Here is a 14,353-nt window from a genome sequence, read left to right on the forward strand (position 1 = left end):
TTATTTGAAAAAAAGAATTATTTTAAATTCTCACATAATTATATTGATTTACATTTCTTTTACACATGAGAATTGAAAAGATAAAGGAAATTCTTAAGGTGAATTTTCTATGGAACCCATGTGGTGGTCCTTCTTCTTTCCCAACTTATATGGACCACGAGTAGCCCCCAAATCGCTTTTGACAAAATCCAACAAGCACATGATGGTTATGGTGCTTTAGTTCTCTGGATATCAATTAGTTGATGAGTGTAATGGTAACCAAGTAATGTTACAAACTGTAAGAGCAAATGCTTGGTTGGTTGTTGGTCGTCAACATTATAAGAATGATTCATGTGTACCATTACAAGATTACATCATTCTTACATAATTAATTGTTTATTCATGTCTTTTTCTCTGCAAATTTAAAGAATTGCCAAATGGGGTTTATGCTCAAGGTGCAGAAGAGAGCACTTGTGAATGTTCATATATATATATATATATATATATATATATATATATATAGTAGAAAATGAACCTATAATGCCTAAAAGAGGATGTGACATATAATATATGATTTTATATATGGATTTGTAAGAGAATTGAAATTTACTTTAATTTAAGAATCTGTCTTGACTTTAACAGAATCATAGAATGGGAACAACTAAACAGATGCTGGGTTGTTATCAATGCAATAGATTTTCAAATCAATTCTCTATTCATGTGGGTATTAGTAAGCAGTTGACATTTCATGGTCTTTAATTAATAACTTCATCTTTCCCAATGTTGCATGAGCACCTACTATGATTCAAGCATTGGAACTGGATGGACAGGAGTTGAAAAGGGCCATTATATTATTCAATGATAGACCCATTCCAGGAAACTCTGACTTGGAATTATGGTAGACCAAAACGCCTGTTTGATAATTATGAGGGACTGCAACAAAGGCCCATAAATCATGCAAGAATCAGCCCAAGTCAGGGCACAGCAGCGCAGCATGCCAATAACGCAACCACAAAAATCGAAGAAGAAAGCTTTTGAATATGTTGGTTAGAAAAGTATTCTGTCTTTTCCCATGGTAATTGGAGCTGTAGTTTAAGTTTCCTGTCTTTATTTCCTCTTTAGTTTTCCCTGTTCTTATTTCTTACTTTCTGCTATCATTTGAATCTTACTACAACTAGTAGTACTATTTACGTTTATTGATGTTTTTCTTTCATTGTGAATTGGGATTTTGCATTGCAAGATTATTCAACTGAGTTTATCTATCCTAGGCTATTAAGCAAATTGTAGAGTATTTTTTCAGATTTTTGAGGACCCATTACCTCACTGTGAGCAAATGATGATCAATTTAGCTTCTTTACATTAACAACTGCGGACTTGTAGTTAATATGACTTTTTTAATGAACCATCTGTAAAATTTTGAAGATTTGCGCAATCTTGTTACTTAATTTGTAATTTCCTTTTTCCTTTTCAATCACATTTCATTTCACGTTGTTAGTGATTTTCTAAGATATTATATTACCTTTCAAAAGAACCCAATACTGTAAACTTCATTGATGTTTATGACTTACATATTGTGGAAATGAAGAGTTTCACTATGATGTTTACTAGTAGTATATAGCATGAATGGTTGGTAATGAATCGCAGCTTATGAGTAACAAAGTGTTTAACATAGCATAAACACTGGTATGTGCCTCTTTCAGGATATTGACTTTCAATTCCCCATCATCTAGTACACACAGTCTTCTTTTGTAGCACAGACACCCATCTGCTTTCACCTCATAGTCAATTACTTTTCCCTCTGAGATTTTACTCACAGTAGTAATTAATTTCTCATATACTTTTTGCCCATCTAAAATCTACTGTAGCAGGTTTGACCTCACTTGCAACTCAGCCAAAAGAGCTCCATCTCGAGCCAAAGATAGACGGGCATTTAATGATCTCAAAGCTGTGATGGATTTTCTGCTCAAAGCATTAGCAACTACATTTGTCTTCCAAAGATGGTAATCAATCACACAATCATAGTCCTTCAGGAACTCAATCCATCGCCTCTGTCTCAGGTTGAGCTCCTTCTGAGTTGGCAAGTATCTCAGACTTTTGTGGTCTGTGTAAATGTAGCACTTTTCACCATACAAGTAGTGCCTCCATATCTTCAGTGCGAAGATAATTGCTGCAAGTTCTAAATCATGGGTAGGGTAATTCTGTTCATGTGGTCTTAGCTGCTTGGAAGCATAGGCGGCCACCTTCCCCTCTTGCATCAATATACACCCTAACCCATTATGAGAGACATCACTGTAGACCACAAAGTCCTTTCCTGACACTGGCTATGTTAACACTGGTGCCTCTGTCAACATAGCCTTTAATTTCTCAAAACTGGTCTGACACTTGTCATTCCAGTCAAATCTGATATTCTTGTGTAACAACTTGGTCATTGGAGCAGCTATTAAAGAAAATCCCTTCACAAATATTATGTAATACCCAGCTAGCCCCAAGAAACTTCTGACCTCAGTTGTATTTCTGGGAGGCTTCCATTCCATCACTGCTTCTATTTTCTTGGGATCCACTCTAATCCCATCTGCTGACACTATGTGTCCAAGGAATGCAATTTCATTCATCTAGAAGTCACACTTGGACAACTTAGCATACAGCTTCTTTTCTCTCAGGGTTTGCAGAACAATCCTCAAATGCTCATCATGTTCTTCACTGGTCTTGGAATACACCAAAATATCATCAATAAAGAGCACTACGAACCGATCTAGGTATGGATGGAAGATACGGTTCATAAGGTCCATGAATGCCGCTGGTGCATTTGTTAGGCCAAAGGGCATCACCAGAAACTCATAATGCCTGTACCGAGTCCTGAATGCAGTCTTTGGCACATCTGCATCCTTCACCCTCAACTGATGATACCCTGATCTGATATCAATTTTGGAAAATACACCTGCTCTCTTCAACTGATCAAACAGATCATCAATTCTAGGCAACAGATACTTATTCTTCACTGTCACTTTATTCAACTGCTGGTAATCAATGCATAACCTCAAAATCCCATCCTTCTTCTTCACAAACAGCACTGAAGCTCCCCATGGTGACACACTGGGGCGTATGAACCCCTTATCCAGTAACTCCTGTAACTAGATTTTCAGTTCCTTCAATTCTGTGGGTGCCATCCTATAAGGAGCAATAGAGATTGGTGCTGTACCCAGCAGTATCTCAATAGCAAATTCAACTTACCTTTCTGGTGGCAAGCCAAGCAATTCTTCAGGGAACACATCTAGGAAGTCTCTTACTGTGGGTATGTCACGTAGATCTGGCTTAGCCTGCCTAGTATCCACCACATGTGCTAGGTAGGCTTCATAGCCTTTTTTCATCAGTTTTCTTGCAACTGTGGCTGAGATAATATTGGACAAGAAATATGTCCTTTCCCCCACAACTGTGATCTCATTACCGTCAGGAGTTTTCAATGAAATTCTCTTCAATTTACAATCAACCATTACCTGATGATGTGACAACCAGTCCATTCCCAAAATCATGTCAAACTCATGGAAAGGCAATTTAATCAGGTCTGCCAAGAATTCATACCCCTGAATCCTTAACGGGCAACACTTGTATATTTTGTTCACCACTACATTGTGGCCCAATGGATTAGTGACCAGAATGTCTTAGTCACTCTCCCCTACTAATATCCCCCTTTCTACGGGAAGGTTGATGCAGATGTATAAATGAGTGGATCCTGTATCCACCAATGCATGCACAGATGTATTGTAGAGGGAGAACGTATCCCTGATGACGTCCCGGGCATCTTGCTCCTCCTGAACTCTTATGGCATAAGCTCTAGCAGGTGCTCTCCACTCAGGCCTCTCTGCTGGCTCAGACGTAGGCCTCTGTGATGGTCCCACTACCTCAGATTTGCCAGATTTTCTACCCCTTTGTGGTGCAGGAGCAGGTCTGTTTGCTTGTGTTGGAGCAGTTGTAGCAGTTCTGCGTGGGCAGTTCCTTAACTGATACTCTATTGACCCACACCTTAAGCAGGCACCAGTCACTCTCCAACACTCCCCCTTATGCCACTTCAGGCAATGTGGACATGCAGAAGATGCTGGGGCTGGTCCTCTGAACCCCATCCCTGGAGAGCTGCCCACTGATGGTGTGGACTGACCTCTCCTTGGGGTGAACTGTGGCCTGGGCCCCTGGGTCTGACTCTGACTTTGTGGTTGACCTGAACTCTGTGCAGGTGGACCCTTAAACTTCTTTCCAGCTGCAGGAGATGAACTAGACTGACTCGGGACCCTCTTCTGCTGTCTCTCTCTTATGGTCTGCTTACTTATTCTAACCTTTTCAACTTTTATAGCAGCTTCCACTAACTTGGTGAAGTCTGTGATTCCCAAGGCAGTGATTATGATCTTTATATTGTCATTTAATCCCTCTTCAAATCTCTTACACCTTTCGGCCTCATTAGGGACTATCTCCCTTCCGTAACGACTCAATCTGACAAATTCCTTTTCATACTCGATCATCACAACTGCCTCGCTCGAGTTAATGAACTCTCTTCTTCTCTCTTCCAGGTATACACTACCCACATATTTCTTCTTGAATTCGGGGAGGAAGAAGTCCTAAGTTATTACTTCTGGCTATACTTCACTGGACACCGTATTCCACCATTCATATGCATCATCATGCAGTAGAGATACAGCAGCTTCTAGATTTTGTTCAGGAGTGTAGTGGAGTTGTTTTAAAACTCTGCCTGTTCTGTTCAACCAGTTTTCGGCTGTAACAAAATCATCTTCTCTCTTGCTAAAGAAATCCACTGCTCCAAATTTTCTCAGTCTTTCCAAGTGTGATTTCTGCTGTGAAGGTGGTGGTGGTGGTGGCATTACCCCAGCCATTTGTCTGAAGAATTCGGCCATTTGCTGGAACATGGCCTGTGGAGGCTGAGCAGGCTCTGCTGGAGCTGGCGGAGCAGGTTCTCCCCTACCCCCGGGCCTCACCGCACAGTGGAGCATGACTCTCCACTTCCTCCTCAACTACCCTCTGAGATGTGGGGTCCATATCCTAATCAAAATAACAAAGACAAACAAATCTGCATTAGTGTCACCTCGACTCTTACAAATGCAATGCCTGGTATGGACTTGATCTAGGCCTAGAAACGCCTAAACCGTACTCTGATACCACTAAATGTGACACCCCTTACCCGTCTACAGTGTAGCCGAGTAAGATATGCCACACAGTATACCGAAATACCATATTTTATTTTAATCGTTTTTATTCTTCATTAATTTATTTCTTCATGGATATGAAGTGTAATTTGTGAAATTTAACTCATTTAATTCATTTGTTGAAATTATAAATTCATTTGGGGTTCCGAAAATTTTATAGAAAATCCGGCGGAGTACCGGCTAAAAATGGATAAAACAGATCTTTGGAACCTGTGAAAAATACTTCCAATAATTTCCAATCATTCTCAAACGCCATTTGTATCACATCAAATTATAACAATTTCTTAACAATTCCTCCATTTGTCATCCATTCATTTCACATCATCATCATGCTCAAATCATAAATAAATTCTCATATATTATTTATAAACACAAAGTTACAAATACTTACATTAATACAAAATTATATTACATAGATTTCAAATATACATGATAAAATAAGAGTTTAATTACAAAACTTATAAAAATCACAAAATACAAAATGGGACCCAGTGTCCTACCAATGCACTGTAGCATGTGAGGTGACACGGACACTATATAGAACTGTGAATGGCCTTACTCAGTCTGTGGTTTATTGGGCTCTCTGTCCAAATCTTCAGTACCTACGCGTGGCAAAAGTGACGCGCTAAGTATAAAGCTTAGTGGTGCCAATAATACAAGAAAATATAATATACAAATAAAAATAATAATTGCATAGTTATTATGTTCATAAAAAAAATGAATAATTATTAACTTATTATTTAGTCGCAGGCTAATTACATTTTATGATATTAACTTCTTCATGCATTTTGTTAATTGTTTTCTTGATGATTTTAAACTTTTTTATTTTATTGTAATCATTCTTGATCTCTATCTTGATTTTTAAATTTTTTAATTTTTTAATAATCAATTTAATTGCAATTATACTTTTCTATATGGACCACGAGTAGCCCCAGATAGCTTTTGACAAAATCCAACAAGCACATGATGGTTATGGTGCTTTAGTTCTCTGCATATCAATTAGTTGATGAGTATAATGGTAACCAAGTAATGTTACAAACTGCAAGAGCAAATGCTTGGTTGGTTGTTGGTCGTCAACATTATAAGAATGATTCATGTGTACCATTACAAGATTACATCATTCTTACATAATTAATTGTTTATTCATGTCTTTTTCTCTGCAAATTTAAAGAATTGCCAAGTGGGGTTTATGCTTAAGTTGCAGAAGAGAGCACTTGTGAATGTGTGTGTATATATATATATATATATATATATATATATATAAATGAAGCTGTAATGCCTACAAGAGGATGTGACATATAATATATGATTTTATATATGGATTTGTAAGAGAATTGAAATTTACTTTAATTTAAGAATCTGTCATTAACTTTACCTGAATCATATAATGGGAACAACTAAACAGATGCTGGGTTGTTATCAATGCAATAGATTTTCAAATCAATTCTCTATTCATGCGGGTATTAGTAAGCAGTTGACATTTCATGGTCTTTAATTAATAACTTCATCTTTCCCAATGTTGCATGAGCACCTACTATGATTCAAGCATTGGAACTGGATGGATAGGAGTTGAAAAGGGCCATTATATTATTCAATGATAGACCCATTCCAGGAAACTCTGACTTGGAATTATGGTAGACCAAAACGCCTGTTTGATAATTATGAGGGACTGCAACAAAGGCCCATAAATCATGCAAGAATCAGCCCAAGTCATGACCAAGAAACTGGGAAGCCCTGAAATTGGAGGGCACAGCAGCGCAGCATGCCAATAACGCAACCACAAAAATCGAAGAAGAAAGCTTTTGAATATGTTGGTTAGAAGAAGTATTCTGTCTTTTCCCATGGTAATTGGAGCTGTTGTTTAAGTTTCCTGTCTTTATTTCCCCTTTAGTTTTCCCTGTTCTTGTTTCTTACTTTCTGCTATCATTTGAATCTTACTACAACTAGTACTACTATTTACGTTTATTGATGTTTTTCTTTCATTGTGAATTGGGATTTTGCATTGCAAGATTATTCAACTGAGTTTATCTATCCTAGGCTATTAAGCAAATTGTAGAGTATTTTTTCAGATTTTTGGGGACCCATTACCTCACTGTGAGCAAATGATGATCAATTTAGCTTCTTTACATTAACAACTGCGGACTTGTAGTTAATATGACTTTTTTAATGAACCATCTGTAAAATTTTGACGATTTACGCAGTCTTGTTACTTAATTTGTAATTTCCTTTTTCCTTTTCAATCACATTTCATTTCACGTTGTTAGTGATTTTCTAAGATATTATATTACCTTTCAAAAGAATCCAATACTGTAAACTTCATTGATGTTTATGACTTACATATTGTGGAAATGAAGAGTTTCGCTATGATGTTTACTGGTAGTATATAGCATGAATGGTTGGTAATGAATCGCAGCTTATGAGTAACAAAGTGTTTAACTTGATTAGAATCCTTCATACTACCATTTGACATGCCTTTGAACATGAAAAAGTTATATCTTGCGCATGTTCAAAACACCTTAAATGGAATTTCCTCAACTTTTTTCTGTTAGTGCTACACTGCACACATTGTGTCAAAACATGTAATCTCCATTCCTATCCTTTTTTGTGTTTCCATTCGTTATGTCTTCATTTCTGCCATGCTCATCTGTAATCTATGTATGCTGTTTCTTTATTGCCTAGTGTTCTTTGAAGGAGAGCCACTACAAGAAAACATTGCCTTTCCTAGCGAGATCATTAAGGCGATTTAATCATCTGCCTTAAAACAATTCAAGCCATAAAATTAGTGCTTTTTTAAGAGGCGTTGTAGTAATCTGCCTCTAGATAGAGACAGATAGCAGGGGCAAAGAGGTTAAAAAAAATTCCCCTAATCTATTATCTCTCTCGCTTGTCAACCATGTTGTCCACTCTAGAAGAAGTTAGCAGGGTATTCATGCTGTACTTCTGAAGAGAAGCGACTCAATCATAGACATTTGGAGAGGTTCTCTTCTTCACTTGTGCTGGTGGCCAAGGAAGATGTGGTGCTGCTCAGTGACGGATGCAGAAATTTGACTGAGGGGTTTGGAACAAGCATGTTGGAATTCCAAATTATGAATCCCGGTATCATTTTTCCCCCTAAGCATGAATATTCTCCATTGTAATTGATTATCAATAAAACCTCACAATGTCATGTTAATAGGAAAGTTTCTCGTTGATGCCCATCTGACTCCTTCTCCCTTGGCAACTAAATATTAATTCCCAAGGTGGCAGCCTCATAATTAGATCGTGGGTTTCCAATTTGGAGATCTAAAGGATAAGCAATTGAAACAGGGTGGGATGCAAACTAAAAAGAATATTGAACCAGAGAAAGAAAGGATCTAAGAAACAGAGACTAGAGAACAGAATCCAATAGAAGAAGAAGAAGGCGTATTTAATTAATTAAAATCACACGTACTCACCACAAATCACCAGTTCTTACAGCCAAAGGTTACCATTATGGTTGCAAGTACAACAAACTAAAAACTTCTATAATGTATTGTCACTCAGCTCTATTCTGTTACAACAGCGAACATTCTCTCTTTATTCAAGAACAGCTGCTCATGAATGCACACGATATCATTCTATGACAGTTCCACTAATCTTTCTCTTCATAGGCTGTGGTTCAGTAACCAATTCATGTTTGCATCAGGGTGGGATAAAAGAGGCCATCCCACAATATGATATTGAAGAAACCCATTGTTATGTAGCAGATAACCATTGCAATCTCATAAGCATATCTAATATAAATGTGAATGAATCTGAGACAATTCAACGAGACGAACCAAAGTGTGAAGTGTCGGCTGGGTTTTTTGGAAAGAGAAGTAGAGAACTCTGAAATACCTTTAATTCTTAATTTAATTATTATTTTCATTGTATTTCTAGATATTTTATTGTATTGACTTCCACCAAAACTTGCATCAAAATGTGAAAAATATTTTGAACTCGGTTTTCTAAAATTCCAAGAAAGTTTTTATGCTTCTTGATTTTTGATATGTTTCTTTCAATATTTGTCCATAATTACTAGACATTTTCCAGTCAAGAAATCAGCATCTGAATCTGAATTTTTATGCAATCCATTACTCTGTTGAAGTATATTTAAATGGACACCAGAAGGTGTTGGTGTGGCTGTCCCTTCTTTCTTTCTTTCTGCTTTGATCTCTTTTCCTTTTGATTATTGACTTAATTCAAGATAGAAACGTCATGCTAGGATTCTGTCATAAAAAAAAAGCATGGACAATAGCCAATCCATCAAGTTTCCATTTTTTGCATTTTTATGCTGTTTTTTCAATCTGTTCAGCTGGCTTGATGATTGAAGATAAATTTTTTTAGTCTTGTGCATTATGATAATAATTAGTGCTATTGTTCATAAGGCCCCTTGTTGATAGTATCATGTATTGATTTTATAGGATCAGAATGATCCTTTGAAGGGTATATATATTCATTGAGCCTGTATTTGCATGTCCTAACCTGTTCCATCTCTCTCTTTTTTTTTAATTTATTTATTAGCTACAAATTTGACTGTAGATATTTGAAAGGACATTGTAGCCTGCATTAGATGTGTCATATCTTTTGTATTTGGAGTTTATAAGCACTTGAAATAATTTCTTAGAAAGGAACTTTGATGTAAAAAATACCAGAGATTACTATCTCATACGTTAGGGACTTTATAAACAGTAACTCATTGCATTGCTGTATTTAGATGACATTAATCCCTTCATTGCTTTATTTAAATGTACAGTTTCTGTCTGAATGTAAGTGTTACTGGATTTTGCAAGTACAGTTGGGATGAAGGGTAAAGCTGTCAGGATGAATCTTCTGGTAAAGTGTTCCCCATGGATTTCAATTCCAGTTTGGTGGTGCTGCTTTCATTAATTGGTTATGTTCAGTGCGTTTTAGGTCAGTTGGAACAAGGTCTTTTAAGTTGTGACATTTTTTTGTAGTTTATGAAACTACAGCGCAGGCTCGTCAGTGCTGAACACCACAAATTCAAATGGGCAACTATTTATGGATCAGCACCTTCAGGCCCTTATACACCAGCTGCTGTAGCTGCCAAAATTAATAATAAAATCAATATCTGGTCAATTACATTACTCATCGTTATGCTAGCTGCTGGCCGAACGTAATCTTTCATCTAATTAGTATTAGATATGATTTTCCCCCTCTATTGATGCTTAATGGGTGAAAATAGAAATATAGCTTCTCTGCTTTATGCAGATAGCTGATGAGGAGTCATGGATATCCTTTGATGAAGAAGCTTCGGCCCTACATAACAAGGCAATAGCTCTTGCTTTTCCCTCCTAATGTGACTACACAATGACTGCTTCTTAACACAAATAATCTATGGTCATTGCTAGAAACTCTTAAACTATCTTTAGTCTTGCTTGTTGAACCATTTAATGTTTTGATCCAAATTCCAAAGTGCAGCTAATTAAATGAACAAATTTTCTTGCTACATACCAGCATGTGCAGGTGATAACTCTTGGGCATTGACAACTTCATTCCATCATTTCTAATTGCTAAGGGCTTAGAACAACTCAAAGGTGAAAACTATGCATCCGGTTCTGCAAGAATTCAAAGTGAAACTGGCATGCAATTGGACCATTTTTGTTTTGTTATATCTATGCATTTGTATATGTTTAGACTTGCAACTAAAAAACTATTCATCCTTCTGTTCTGTAGGGTACTTGAACACCTAGTTGCAGAATCACCAAGTCGCCATATCCCACACAGTAGACATGCAAGGAAGCAACGATTCAGCTATAGGGTACCTAACAAGTGCTACTATTCAATCATTTTGCAATGGAAAGCTCATCTTTAGTGCTTATCACCGCCTCATACACATTTTACAATGGTGGTGGTGCTCCGCTATTGTCGCTAACTTTGCACTAATTTTACGGTTGCAGCTTTGGTGGCGGATTTAGAATTTTTAGTCAACATGTAAAAAATAAATTATAATATATTATTAAAAATATAAAAAATATATAATTAATATTTTATCATTAAATGAACCTGAAATGTATTAAAATTACAATATTATTAATACTACGAAATATATATTTCTTTAAATATGACTAAGTACGCATTTACAAGTGGATAGCGAAAATTCTTTTATTTTCTTTTTTTTTTTTCCATCCAGGAATGCCGTAGATTGCTAAAGGCGTTGGAGAGCACCCCTTTCAATGGCCGTCCGGCGGAGAGAATCTTTCTTTCCGATGCAGTTCCCTGCGAGCCCATATGTGACTGTAGCATACCAAAGATAAATATTAATAATTAATTTACTACAAAATAAAATATTATTTATCATTTAAAATTTTTATATAATAATTAAAAAATAATTAAATTATAATAAATTATTTAATCTAAATTATAATAAAATATTTTTTAATTTGATAAAGTTATTTTTTATTTCATTTAATTAAAAAAGATGTGTGATAAAATAAGTTTTTAAAAATCATAAAAATAATTATTATATTTAATAAAAATAAAGATAAAATTAGAAAAATGTTTAATTAATAGTCCTTAATTGTTTTAAAATAATAAGTAATTTAAATAAAATAATTTGTAAAAAATAATAAATAAAAGTGAACTAAGAGTATAGAGGAAACAATTAAACTAACTGGCTTTTGTCAATTTTTCCTCCGTTCATAAATAATTTATCCAAAAAAATAAAAAAAAAAAGCGAGAAATTAATTAATTACCTAGTGGTTTGGCTTGGGCAGAAGGTGATAATGTAATTTGCCGAGGTACATTTGAAGGTACTTGTCCGGTCATCGTACGCGTGGCTGTAGGCGTGTGGACACGCGCTCTTGAACATCTCAGAGTAAGAGGACGGCTTGCAAGTGTCGGGTGTAGAATACGCGCCAGTGCAACAATATTGTGGTTGCCTGAAAGCTTCACACGAGCTTTTGCAAGCTACGCCGTCGCCGGCGGAGTTCGTAACCTTGAGCTCCGAAGGACACGAGCCGTTCAAGTCCAACACGCAGCCGGTGCTTGAACAATTCGGCCCGGAGCCACCCTGAGGCACGACCAGCAGAGGGAGATTATACCCATGTACAAGACTCACATCGAAGTAATCCATCCCACCATAGCCGTCGAGCTTGAACTCCGCCAGTGTAGCCGGAGGAGCAGCTCCGCCACCTGAACATTCTAGCTTACCAGAGCCGCAATCACCCGTTAAGCAAGAGAACTTTCCAGTGGAGTCTTCAGAGCAAAAGGTTCGACCCCACATGCGGCCACCCCATGAAGTAGGTGCGGAGATGGTCTTGGTCTCACCCTTTTGGAGTTCGAAACCGGTGGTGGAGAGCGCTGGCGCATCAGCGTTTGAGAGAATGCCTGGCCATACCGTATGGTTACACTTATTTGTTATTGTGTAGGTAGTTGAAACAACACCTGCAAATAGAAGAAGGAGATCAATAACACCCGTTAACTGAATGAAGCTTAAGATTTAGAGAGACCCCTTTAAGAGCAGATCGCCAATATTACCTGATGTGAAAGAAAGAACAATAAAAATAGAGAACAGATGAATAAAAGAGATTTGTCGAGCCATTAAAGCAGAACAGAAAACTTGTAAAGAATATTTTTATATATTTAATTATGAGAGAGAAGGGAAGAAGAAGTTGAAATTTATTCTTGGTTTTGCTTTGAGCTGGGTTCCGATTTATACAGCAAAACCTGGAGAGTTGTGGATATTTATTTTTATTTCATATAAGATATTTTACCATTATATAATTTTTCCAAAGCTGAGAGGACTTGAACCAAAAGAAAATTTTCCAATTGAGGGGAATTTTTAAAATTATAGTATGATATTTTATCATCATGATGGATTCTATTAAAAAAAATTATATAATAAAATTAATATTTATATATATAATAATTTTTTATAATTATTAATTATAATAAATTTCACACAAAATTTATGATCAATTATCATAATTAAATTATTCTCTATATTGATTCTCTCGGTTGACTTTATTGATACAAAAAAACATGTTTACGCTTTGCCGCGTGAGTCCACTCTTTTGATTGCCCACCTTTTTTTTTGTCAGAAATGGAAAGTCGTTCACATCAAAATTAATTTCTTTTTTCCAAATGCGGAGTCAAAAAATGCTGGTCTACCACATACACGATGTGTACGGATCATAACGATGAGAATGTTAATTGTTTTTTTATGCTAATAATTACCACACATATGGATCATAATGTGATAATTAGTACAAGATATAGAGATTTATTTTTAATTTTTAATTTAAAATGTATTTTTAAATTTATAAGTTAATTTAAAAATAAATAATTAATTATTTAATAAAATTATTTAAAATTAATTTATAAATATATTTTTTAATTTAAAAATTATTTTAAAAAAATGTTTGACTAAAAAGTAATTAAAAGGAATTTAATTTATGAAAATGACAAAAAAAGATATAACATTGAGTGTTTTGATTTTTTAAATGTGAATGTATTTATATTTTTAAAAATTATTAAGATAATATAATTTTTTATTTTGTCAAAACATAATTTTATGATAAATAAATAAATTTTATTTAAAAATAAATAAATAAATTATAAGTAAGATTATTTTACTTATGATTTATGATTTATTTTAAATAAATTTTTTAATCTATAAATTTAATAAAATATTAATTTATTTATAATTTTTATAAAAAATTTTTACTTAAAAATTAAATTTATCATGAATTAAAAAAAAAAATATATATATATATATATATATATAATAAATCTGAAGATTCTAGTAACACAGCTGAGGAATTGTGGTAGGTAAGTCAAAATTGAATATGTGAGGGCACAGCTGAGGTGTTGTGGTAGGTAAGTCAAAATTTAATATGTGAGGGCTGCCCACAAGACACCCTTCAAAGTTTCAACTACAAAGATTGAACTTCAAAATTCTCCTTAATTAATCTGCCCACGTGAGATGATTGATTATCTTATATTTAATCCTTAATCTAACTAAATCTAGGTTTTGTTTGCATTTTCTTCCATTATATTTTATTTTGAGCTTATAATAAGATTTGATTATAGACTATAACAGGCTTAAAAACGAGTTTCTTGATCATTACACAATCAATTCAATGAGGAAAATTATATAATATATTTAGGGCAATTATTTATTTATTTATATAGATATAAAATTC

The 14,353-nt window shown here is 35.0% G+C and overlaps 1 protein-coding gene across 1 annotated transcript; it reads right to left on the reverse strand.

The window, feature by feature from the left end:
* Positions 1–11,182: 11,182 nt before the first annotated feature.
* On the reverse strand, positions 11,183–12,826 carry LOC131183802 (thaumatin-like protein 1). Its single transcript, XM_058154427.1, has 2 exons — positions 11,903–12,826; positions 11,183–11,444 (listed from the first exon to the last, which is right to left on the reverse strand). The coding sequence occupies exons 1-2, from the start codon at positions 12,430–12,432 to the stop codon at positions 11,381–11,383; spliced, it is 594 nt and encodes a 197-aa protein (XP_058010410.1). The 5' UTR covers positions 12,433–12,826; the 3' UTR covers positions 11,183–11,380.
* Between the last annotated feature and the right edge of the window lie 1,527 nt (positions 12,827–14,353).

This window comes from Hevea brasiliensis, chromosome 10, assembly GCF_030052815.1.
Source record: "Hevea brasiliensis isolate MT/VB/25A 57/8 chromosome 10, ASM3005281v1, whole genome shotgun sequence".
Classification (NCBI taxonomy): Eukaryota; Viridiplantae; Streptophyta; class Magnoliopsida; order Malpighiales; family Euphorbiaceae; genus Hevea; species Hevea brasiliensis.

What these genes read in the sequence shown, in the direction of transcription:
- LOC131183802 (XM_058154427.1), bottom strand. Translation starts at nt 12,432, where the DNA reads ATGTGGGGTCGAACCTTTTGCTCTGAAGACTCCACTGGAAAGTTCTCT. An exon ending in TGCCCAAGCCAAACCACTAG is followed by an intron (nt 11,445 to 11,902) that starts GTAATTAATTAA and finishes GGTATGCTACAG; the next exon opens with TCACATATGGGCTCGCAGGG.